Below are 12,897 nucleotides of genomic sequence, written 5' to 3' on the forward strand. Positions count from 1 at the left end.
TCATAATGTACGGTGAGAAACACTTCAGTATCCCTTATTATATATTGCAGTTATATTGCCATTGTATACCAGTGTGGTGGTTGAACATTTCACATCATTCAGTGATTCCCATTACACCCATTGTATACCAGTGTGGTGGTTTTATAATTTACAACATTCAGTGATTCCCATTACACCCTTTGTATACCACTGTGGTGGTTTTATAATTTACATCATTCAGTGATTCCCATTACACCCTTTGTATACCAGTGTGGTGGTTGCATAATTTACATCATTCAGTGATTCATGCATAAAAATCTCAGGGGAAAATATGATATATCGCTCAAATTTGTGAAAAGAAAATAACTCATCTGACTGGAAAATAGCCTGATACACAAGTTGCTATGGTAACAATAATACTGGATGAGTAATCTGAAAGCAGAATCAATAGCACTTTTAAGAACATTGTATTCTCAAGACAGGAGGTGTACAGATGCTTGTCTTCCACACAAATTGTTAAAAAATACTAAACCACAAATGTCAAATTGAAACAGGGAACTCAGAACATTTACAGTACATTCACAGTAAGTAGCTCTCATTCACTCTCCAAGTGTAGTGACAGGAGATATTAGATCAGGTTATACTGCTACCTCAAATATCACCTAGTGAAATTCAATTTAGTAATAAACTAATCACACATTACTGTTCATTGAAAACACATTTCTGAGTTATTCACTGATCCAATTGGTTTTTCATTTAAAGCGACAGAAGTGTGACGAGCAAAAATATTTTTTTCATATTTCATTGTTGAGCAGACCATCTCAGTGATTGTAAGGATCAGCAACAGAGGAATGCAGCAGTATAAAGGTACCTGTGGATACTGGAGGTATTGATCAAACAATGGCAGCACAAGGCTTCAAATGGCCACTCCTGTCACTCAAAACTACCGACATTTCATAGAGATTCCCTGTACAAACCTCCAGTAACAACTACTACCAGCCATCTCCTATCGATTCAGTCAGACTCCATCACAGTACTCACTTTTTATAACATGTATATCTTATTTTCTTGCCAAAATTGTTCATCTATGTACTTAATCAAAAACACAAATATTGGAGTTCAGCTTCCATAAGAACCATAGGGACGTTGTAAAGTCACCAGGGATCTGTTCTGGTGACTACATCAGCTCCATATACAAATTCAATTATCAATGAATATTTTGTTCATGCATAAATGTAATAGATATTTGGTAATTGCAATTCCTTGCTGTTGAAACACTTGGCAACTTTGGAACAAAGCTTTATATCTTTATCTAATGGCCACAATAATTGTTTGATAAAAAAAATCAAAATAACTGCAGCTGTGAAGGTCATCTAATATTGTTATTATCGTGTGTTTAATGTTATCCACTACAACATACAAAGAATGATCAACAATATCTGCCATGTTGGTTTTGTGGACATACAATGATGAGGCATGGAGGCACGGTAGTCTAGTGGTAGGGCGCCGGGCTCTTGACAGAAGCGTTGCGGGTTCGAGGCACGGCACTGTGTTGTATCCTTGAGCAAGATACTTTACTCCACTTGTTCCAGTCTACTCAGCTGTAAATGAGTATGTGGTTGGGCAGCGCTAGAACTGTTGAATGCTAGCTGTTAGCGCCAAAATGGCAGCTCCGGCTGTATGCTCCCCAGGGAGTTGAGAAAGATATTGGATAGTTGCAAACGCCCTATAACCACAGATAATAATTTGTGAACCGCTTCGAGACGACCTACGGACAAGGTTGTGATAAAGCGGTATATAAGAACCTCAAATTATTATTATTATGAGTTCTATTTACATTTTTGATTTTGTAGGTCGTCCACATACAGTGTTTTTTCATCATTAACATTTTCAAACCTTTCTGACATCTTCCTATAAAATCACTTTTAATGGCTTGGCTACAACCATAAACATATCAACTTTGCAGTCTTGTACCAATTTTTTAGGTATGACAATACTTCAATAATTTCCATTATGAACAAGTTTGATACCATAAACATATCAACTGTGTAGTCTTGGTACCATTTATATACCATTAACCATTCCAAGACTGGCCCTGTTAAAGATGACACACACTAGTTGGTGACCTTTATTGTCCCTGACTGGCCCTGTTAAAGATGACACACACTAGTTGGTGACCTTTACTGTCCCTGACTGGTACTGTCACAGGTGACACACACTAGTTGGTAACCTTTACTGTCCCTGACTGGTACTGTTACAGGTGACACACACTAGTTGGTGACATTTACTGTCCCTGACTGGTACTATTACAGGTGACACACACTAGTTGGTGACCTTTACTTCCCTGACTGGCCCTGTCACAGGGGACACACACTAGTTGGCGACCTTTACTGTCCCTGACTAGTACTGTCACAGGTGACACACACTAGTTGGTGACCTATACTGTCCCTGACTGGTACTTTTACAGTTGACACACACTAGTTGGTGACCTTTACTGTCCCTGACAGGTACTGTCACAGGTGACACACACTAGTTGGTGAACTTTACTGTCCCTGACTGGTACTGTCACAGGTGACACACACTAGTTGGTGACCTTAACTGTCCCTGCCTGGTACTGTCACAGGTGACACACACTAGTTGGTGACCTTTACTGTCCCTCACTGGTACTTTTACAGTTGACACACACTAGTTGGTGACCTTTTCTGTCCCTGACTGGTACTGTCACAGGTGACACCCACTAGTTGGTGACCTTTACTGTCCCTGACTTGTACTGTCACAGGTGACACACACTAGTTGGTGACATTTACTGTCCCTGACTGGTACTATTACAGGTGACACACACTAGTTGGTGACCTTTACTTCCCTGACTGGCCCTGTCACAGGTGACACACACTAGTTGGTGACCTTGACTGTCCCTGACCGGCCCTGTCACAGGTGACACACACTGTTTAGTGACACCCTCTGACCAGTCCTGTCACAATCTTGTCTTCGGGCTTCCAGCACACATAGTTGTTTTACACAGATTTACCTTCAGATAAGTTTGAGTAAACTTTCCAATAAGAACATGTCTTCAGGGACTTAACAAATCTATTGTGATAATTCATCACCTGTTGCTATCTGATTTGCACACCACATACACAAGGATTTTATCACTAGTCGAAATACCTGTAGGAGTCTGCCTCAAGAAAAATACCAATGATTTCAACAAGTAATTACTAGAAATCAAAGAAGAGCATGAGGTCATGCTAATTTTGACAGGAAAAAATTGTAATGATAATAAAGTAGTTGAAAGGCACACTCACTAAGATTTCTATGTGACTTTTCAATCCTGACTGACTTCAATACATACCTGATTAACATCTTCTGTACCTCCACTTTGAGCATTTTGGTCATTTTCTACTGATGTGTTAGGATAATTTCCTACTGACATTCCAACTTCTTCTCTCTTTTCTGAACCTTGCAAAACATTTCCAGTCACTTCCACTTTTTCTATCTCATTAGTGACAGATATTCCAGTTCCATCCTCCTTTTGATTCTCCTCCAAAGCTATCCCTGTTACCTCCCCATCTTCAGCTTTACTTATTGCTTTCTCTGCAGGTTGCTGCCCTTGTTGGGGAGAAGTTTCTAAGGATCTGGAGCCGGCATCACCACCCTCCTTATCTACCTCCTCTGTTATATTTTCTGGCTTTGTTTCAGCCTGTTTAGTTGCTGCTTCCAGAGCAGCATTGTTACTTTTTGTTTGGTCATTTAACTGTTTAGCCTGCACACCTGGTGTACTTGACTGTACAGGAGGCTGGACAGTCTCTCCTTCCTGCTGCACTGCACAGTATTTCCCTGTCTGCTCTTGAAGCTCATTGTCCTTTTCCCCACCAACCAAACTAAACTTTCGCAATTTATTACCCATTGTAAAATCTAACTAATAGAAATTGTTAAAAAATATTTTTTAAAATATATATCCGCAGTACAATGAATTTCACACAATATCAATATCTGTGACCCATCTAAGCATTCTCAGCTGGATATTTAGCTGATAGTGACATTTACAATCCAAGACCTATAACTGAAGAATGTATATATAACTGTCATGTGTACACCACAACACGATACAGGTCCTATAGTGATCCTACTGCAATAAATCCCTCATTAATCCTCACAAAGTGATAGCCTCAAATGCTCCGCCTAATTGACACATTAAAGCAACATGTGCTTAGACCTTGCTTGCTGAGTTGCCTGTTACTGCAGCTTAATGCTGTTCTAGTCACTGATCCCTCCAGTCAATACTCATTCCACATATGCATGCGATGGGAGCTGTTCTTACACCAACCGCAACGGTTCAGTCGTCAAATCAAACAACTCCTTCTTTTATCAATATTTTTGATGTCCATTACACACCAGAAGGACACCTGCAGGTCACCAGGATGCTTGTCGTTGGTATGCCGTAATGTTATTACATCAGATGAAGCTTTCTGACTGATCACAACTTTCCATTAATATGGTCGCTTCACTTAATGTTGAATCTATATAAAATCTATCACTCTAGAATTTCCAAGGAAATGTAAATATCTGTAAATGGATACAGTTTACAGTCCGTCTATATTCTCATTCATCTGCCATACAGCATCTATAAATCCAGAAAGGTATGGAGTTCACAGGTGATAGACATGAAATATGAATTATTACAGGAACAGCTGTGAAAGTACCAGCAATGATATGTCCATAGCTGTCAACACTGACACTACCTGGTAATTACAATAATCCCTGACTTACTGTACAGTCATGGAAACTAACTGTGTTAAAACCACACAGCATGAATATATGTGTATACACGCTTGCATGCTTTGCTGAGCTATGCTGACAAGATTTGCTGATTTAATTTCCCTGACTTTGTCCTTGTACATGGATGTCACATCCTACTGGGTAATCATAAATCAAAGGTTTGTCTGCTGAGGAGCCTGATACCACATCCAGCTCCCCTTATAGCTTCTGTTTACATGTACTTCCTCCCTGTAAGGTTGACAAGATGGTCTCTGTATTTTATGGCTGTAGCTAGACTGTCATTAGCTATTCACACAACAATAAGGTAGCTTGCCTAAGTGTGATGGGAGAAATGAATTGGTGGCAAGATGATCAGACGATGTACCTTCACCCATATGTCCAGCACAATGCCACTGTTATTTACATAGGTCTATGTGCTATGAAACCATAGCCTCAAGTTGTGTGTGACAATGACTGGGCATGGCTGTTTAATGGAAGGCTGGCCTGACATCAGCCAGCTGGGATACATGTCTCATTACAGAGTGGTCAGCTATATATATATATATATATATATATACAAAGCTCCTCTAGGGACACCACAGCCAGCTAACACACAAAACTCACATATAGTGATCAATGAACCTCTAAGGTGTAACTTAGATATCAAAAATATACAAAAGTGTAACCCTGGGGCACTTCTTGGTAAATGTCGATTTCATCACTGAATGCATATTGTCAAACAAGTTTGTATGGTCTATACAAGTTTTATGTAAAACATACAGGTATGTTGGGTTTTAATTGTATACACGAAAACACAGTCGCCTTGTAACTTCACTTGAGGGGGAGTTTGATTCCCTTTAGCACCATTGGTAAAGCTGTCACTGATTCTCAATGGAAGCACATGCACACTACTCTCTTGGTGTACACATGAAAGACTTAAACATAAACAACAAGTCCTGCAGTCTACACATGTAGCACAAGGAGTCTGATATATCATTAAAATGAAACCACATCTACAACATTTCTTCATGCCATTACCTGCAAAAATGCAGCTACATTGTATATAATATGTCAAAGTTAAAGGCTATGGAGAACCATGTAGAGTTTCCATATCAATATGTTATCTTTACTTGCTAGACAGGAATTAAATCACCAATGTTGACCAATTTTAAAGTCTAAATGATATTAAAAAACACCAAAACTGGATATCCTCGTTCTTTATACGTCTGCCTCAATTTATTGCCAAAACCCCTTTATAATGCCAATATTTCTTTGAAACAAATGGTGGCAATATAACAAGGTTTTGCTGTACCTTAAAATGGAGTACATTTAGAAAGAATAGTTGAGCAGACAACATGAAATAGTCAACAGCCTATTGATGGTGGTGAGCGATCTGACACTGCACATGCAAACTTGCACAAAAATTTAAACCAAGTCCAATAAAGGTGTTTTTGGCACCTGAATATGAAAATATGGTGCAGAACATTGCTAACACTCCATATTAATACTTCAACCTTATAATAGACAACTGACTATTAATGGTGGTGAAGCAACACTTCACAAAACAAGAGGCCCATGGGCCTTAACGGTCACCTGAGTCTACAGTATTTATTTTTGTTGTTGAAATATGTACCAATTTGAGTAAAAAATAGTATAATGTTAACTTAACTTTGTCAGGACCATGAGCTGATCATTCCTAGACCAATTTTAAGTGAGATCGGCCTATTAGAACTTAGTAGCAAAATAGCGGCCATGGCAGCCAAATTGTATTTCTGATTGACCCGAAAAATAACAACACTTTGTCAGGACCATGAGGCGATCATTCCTACCAACTTTCAGTTCAATCGGCCCAGCAGAACTTGACTTTAAGTTTGAAATGTAAAATGTTAACGGACGACGGACGACGGACGACGACGGACGAAAACGGATAGCAATAGGTCACTTGAGCTAAAGCTCAGGTGACCTAAAAACTTGCCCAAAAAATTTAACCTCAGGCCTTAGGCGAGCTAAAAACGTATCAATATTAATTATTCTTTGCATCATAAGGTCAATATTGTTAATAGATTTAGACCCAAAACTAGCTACTTGAGGTGGTTTGACCTGTCCCAGGCTGTAGGAAGTAGCTGGTCTGACCTGTCCCAGGCTGTAGGAAGTAGCTGGTCTGACCTGTCCCAGGCTGTTGTACACAGCTTGTCAGGATCTGAATTTTTGACCCATACTGAAGTACTCCACTTTATTATTATACTGATAATATTTAAAATTAGCTTACATAATACTGAAGTTGCTCTATACATAGACAAATTATCATCAGCAACTGTCAGTGGGGCTGCTTCAAGTTGGAAACTATAAACAATGGTTTGACTATATCTATGTTGTGTAAGCCTATAAATATTTATGACTCCGAAATAATGACCTTACCACCATATTAGTATTGGTCAAACACCAGAATAAATAGTGGGGTCAAGTTATCCAGTCTGATCATGCTCAATTACAACATCAGATCCTGGATGGAGTAGGATAACGAAATGGTAAAACGGTAACTTCTAACGAGTACATTCTAGTTACATCACCAAGTTTGTTAGAGCTAGCCATCTTATTTCATTCCTGGATTCACAGGAAATAATCTTTTCAAATTTTCATCTTTTGAATGACGGTTTTGCAGCACAGAAATTAGAACCTGCACACAGAGGAGCCTACTGATATAGAGGAAATGTTTGCAGATTTAAACAGGTGTTCTTATTATGGTAGTGTATATTAAACAGGAGAGGACAACTACATGGCCAGACTGGGATTCCAACCTTACGGTGTTGCCTGCTGACCTCAAAATATTATTTCTATGAGATAAAGTCTGCAGATTGCTCCCTTCATAAAATTGCCCACAGGTTAACTGCTACAGTATATCATAGGCAATGAATACCAGATAAACATATCATCGGATTTTCTCCTCACCTTTCTAACGTTTCCGATGTGGGTACATGTAGCTCTCACCTGTATTTACCTGGATATGTAAACCTGTTGATAAATGATGCATTTCATACAGATCTATTTGTGAGATGTTTCACGTTCTATATCTCCTGATTTCAACAGTAATTGTGACTCCTAGTAATCAGCATGACATCAAGACTGCCATTCATTATTCTGATTTATTACATACTTACTAATAAATACAGGGTTTTTGTATATGCGATATGACACAATTGCTCTAACCCATATCAGCCCTAGCCGTATCACACCCCAAAACCTGCATCAGCCCCCGCCGTATCACACCCCGAAACCCGCATCAGCCCGCAAAACCCATATCATACCCCTTTTGGGAAAAAAAATGTTTTTCAATATTTCAAAAATAAAAATAAATCATAAGATAGTAGTTTTTATTAGTAAGTATGTAATAAACAGAATAAAACACGCCTTTTTCCATATCACACCCAGTATCAACCCTTGACCAATATCAGCCCCCTGGCCTTCAGCCCTTAGGCTGATATTGCAGTCTCGGGTTGATACTGGGTGTGATATGGAAAAAGGCGTGTATTATTCTCTTTGTCACTAAGACAATATACAGGTAATACGTATACAATGCCAAGAATATGAGCCAATTTTTCATGAATAATTTCAATGACCAAGTCTTGAGAATTTCAATAATTTTGTTTTGGTTTTGTTTTCAATTAGAGATGTATATGATCTTTCATTTGAAAGATTTCATATAGCCTGTACTGTTAGTAGTTTTATGTAAACATTTCATCACATTGCTCGTTTCTTCAATGTTGTTAGCGTACAGTCAGTGGACATGAATTTAAAGTACTAGGTTGCTTATAGCGATCAATCCAGTCCAGTTCACCTATATTCCTCCATCCTTCATCTAGGTCTTCACACCCCTAACACACTGTTTATAACCCTTAACAACCGTTGGTTACAGGCTTCACTGTAACCGAAGCAGAGGAATGCATGGCCAAAACAGCATTCGAACCTATAACCACTTACTCTAGATAGATGATTTACTAACCAATGGAGCTATCTGGTCGCCGGTAATTGACCCATTCTAGTTCCACTACACACATTACAATCCTTGGATGGATGAGTTTTCATATTGGAACAGGAGTTCTCTTAATGGTTAGTGTGTATACATAACACAAGGGGAAGCTTAGGATTGGAACATCTCTAAGAAAACCTTCCTACATGTTTTTCCTTATAGGATTTTGTATCTGAAGAAAAAGATATCTTACTACTGGTAATCATGCATAGATCCCCTAAATCAATATCTTGGTCAGTCGATTCTATTAAAAAGGACAATCACAACCCGATATATATAATTAGTCAATGCTGTACATATACATGATACACTGATAGGTCACACAGTATGCGATAAACAAAACAGATATACAAGACGTTTGTGGCTGTGATATACATAATCGGATATTCATCATCTAGCATGACTGATGAACAAAGACCTGAACATCTTAACAAACAATACATCTACACAGGTAATATGTGTGGGATCATCATACCTACACAGGTAATATGTGTGGGATCATCATACCTACACAGGTAATATGTGTGGGATCATCATACCTACACAGGTAATATGTGTGGGATCATCATACCTACACAGGTAATATGTGTGGGATCATCATACCTACACAGGTAATATGTGTGGGATCATCATACCTACACAGGTAATATGTGTGGGATCATCATACCTACACAGGTAATATGTGTGGGATCATCATACCTACACAGGTAATATGTGTGGGATCATCATACCTACACAGGTAATATGTGTGGGATCATCATACCTACACAGGTAATATGTGTGGGATCATCATACCTACACAGGTAATATGTGTGGGATCATCATACCTACACAGGTAATATGTGTGGGATCATCATACCTACACAGGTAATATGTGTGGGATCATCATACCTACACAGGTAATATGTGTGGGATCATCATACCTACACAGGTAATATGTGTGGGATCATCATACCTACACAGGTAATATGTGTGGGATCATCATACCTACACAGGTAATATGTGTGGGATCATCATACCTACACAGGTAATATGTGTGGGATCATCATACCTACACAGGTAATATGTGTGGGATCATCATACCTACACAGGTAATATGTGTGGGATCATCATACCTACACAGGTAATATGTGTGGGATCATCATACCTACACAGGTAATATGTGTGGGATCATCATACCTACACAGGTAATATGTGTGGGATCATCATACCTACACAGGTAATATGTGTGGGATCATCATACCTACACAGGTAATATGTGTGGGATCATCATACCTACACAGGTAATATGTGTGGGATCATCATACCTACACAGGTAATATGTGTGGGATCATCATACCTACACAGGTAATATGTGTGGGATCATCATACCTACACAGGTAATATGTGTGGGATCATCATACCTACACAGGTAATATGTGTGGGATCATCATACCTACACAGGTAATATGTGTGGGATCATCATACCTACACAGGTAATATGTGTGGGATCATCATACCTACACAGGTAATATGTGTGGGATCATCATACCTACACAGGTAATATGTGTGGGATCATCATACCTACACAGGTAATATGTGTGGGATCATCATACCTACACAGGTAATATGTGTGGGATCATCATACCTACACAGGTAATATGTGTGGGATCATCATACCTACACAGGTAATATGTGTGGGATCATCATACCTACACAGGTAATATGTGTGGGATCATCATACCTACACAGGTAATATGTGTGGGATCATCATACCTACACAGGTAATATGTGTGGGATCATCATACCTACACAGGTAATATGTGTGGGATCATCATACCTACACAGGTAATATGTGTGGGATCATCATACCTACACAGGTAATATGTGTGGGATCATCATACCTACACAGGTAATATGTGTGGGATCATCATACCTACACAGGTAATATGTGTGGGATCATCATACCTACACAGGTAATATGTGTGGGATCATCATACCTACACAGGTAATATGTGTGGGATCATCATACCTACACAGGTAATATGTGTGGGATCATCATACCTACACAGGTAATATGTGTGGGATCATCATACCTACACAGGTAATATGTGTGGGATCATCATACCTACACAGGTAATATGTGTGGGATCATCATACCTACACAGGTAATATGTGTGGGATCATCATACCTACACAGGTAATATGTGTGGGATCATCATACCTACACAGGTAATATGTGTGGGATCATCATACCTACACAGGTAATATGTGTGGGATCATCATACCTACACAGGTAATATGTGTGGGATCATCATACCTACACAGGTAATATGTGTGGGATCATCATACCTACACAGGTAATATGTGTGGGATCATCATACCTACACAGGTAATATGTGTGGGATCATCATACCTACACAGGTAATATGTGTGGGATCATCATACCTACACAGGTAATATGTGTGGGATCATCATACCTACACAGGTAATATGTGTGGGATCATCATACCTACACAGGTAATATGTGTGGGATCATCATACCTACACAGGTAATATGTGTGGGATCATCATACCTACACAGGTAATATGTGTGGGATCATCATACCTACACAGGTAATATGTGTGGGATCATCATACCTACACAGGTAATATGTGTGGGATCATCATACCTACACAGGTAATATGTGTGGGATCATCATACCTACACAGGTAATATGTGTGGGATCATCATACCTACACAGGTAATATGTGTGGGATCATCATACCTACACAGGTAATATGTGTGGGATCATCATACCTACACAGGTAATATGTGTGGGATCATCATACCTACACAGGTAATATGTGTGGGATCATCATACCTACACAGGTAATATGTGTGGGATCATCATACCTACACAGGTAATATGTGTGGGATCATCATACCTACACAGGTAATATGTGTGGGATCATCATACCTACACAGGTAATATGTGTGGGATCATCATACCTACACAGGTAATATGTGTGGGATCATCATACCTACACAGGTAATATGTGTGGGATCATCATACCTACACAGGTAATATGTGTGGGATCATCATACCTACACAGGTAATATGTGTGGGATCATCATACCTACACAGGTAATATGTGTGGGATCATCATACCTACACAGGTAATATGTGTGGGATCATCATACCTACACAGGTAATATGTGTGGGATCATCATACCTACACAGGTAATATGTGTGGGATCATCATACCTACACAGGTAATATGTGTGGGATCATCATACCTACACAGGTAATATGTGTGGGATCATCATACCTACACAGGTAATATGTGTGGGATCATCATACCTACACAGGTAATATGTGTGGGATCATCATACCTACACAGGTAATATGTGTGGGATCATCATACCTACACAGGTAATATGTGTGGGATCATCATACCTACACAGGTAATATGTGTGGGATCATCATACCTACACAGGTAATATGTGTGGGATCATCATACCTACACAGGTAATATGTGTGGGATCATCATACCTACACAGGTAATATGTGTGGGATCATCATACCTACACAGGTAATATGTGTGGGATCATCATACCTACACAGGTAATATGTGTGGGATCATCATACCTACACAGGTAATATGTGTGGGATCATCATACCTACACAGGTAATATGTGTGGGATCATCATACCTACACAGGTAATATGTGTGGGATCATCATACCTACACAGGTAATATGTGTGGGATCATCATACCTACACAGGTAATATGTGTGGGATCATCATATGTACACATGTAATATGTGTGGGATCATCATACGTACACAGGTAATATGTGTGGGATCATCATATGTACACAGGTAATGTGTGGGATCATCATACCTACACAGGTAATATGTGTAGGATCATCATACGTACACTACGTACACAGGTGTGGGATCATCATACCTCCACAGGTAATATATGTGGGATCATCATACCTACACATGAGGCAGGTTATACAGTAACAGAGATGAACACTTGAGACAGGTTCTACAGTAACAGAGATGAACACTTGAGACAGGTTCTACAGTAACAGAGATGAATACTTGAGACAGGTTCTACAGTAACAGAGATGAATACTTGAGACAGGTTCTACAGTAACAGAGATGAA

The 12,897-nt window shown here is 39.2% G+C and overlaps 1 protein-coding gene across 3 annotated transcripts in view; it reads right to left on the minus strand.

The window, feature by feature from the left end:
- The window catches only part of LOC110445999 (cAMP-dependent protein kinase regulatory subunit), a 156,976-nt gene that overhangs the window by 94,191 nt on the left and 49,888 nt on the right, over window positions 1-12,897 (minus strand). Inside the window, exon 1 of one of the 3 annotated variants that reach the window (XM_021490926.1) lies at window positions 3,329-5,195. The exons of 1 other annotated variant lie outside the window; for it this stretch is intronic. In XM_021490926.1, the coding sequence (XP_021346601.1) occupies window positions 3,329-3,883 (555 nt within the window). In that variant the 5' untranslated portion in view covers window positions 3,884-5,195. Of the gene's footprint in view, window positions 1-3,328; window positions 5,196-12,897 lie in introns of those variants that run through there. One more of the 3 variants, XM_021490927.1, reaches the window with a different exon arrangement.

This window comes from Mizuhopecten yessoensis, unplaced genomic scaffold (genome assembly GCF_002113885.1).
Source record: "Mizuhopecten yessoensis strain PY_sf001 unplaced genomic scaffold, ASM211388v2 scaffold2441, whole genome shotgun sequence".
Lineage (NCBI taxonomy): Eukaryota > Metazoa > Mollusca > Bivalvia > Pectinida > Pectinidae > Mizuhopecten > Mizuhopecten yessoensis.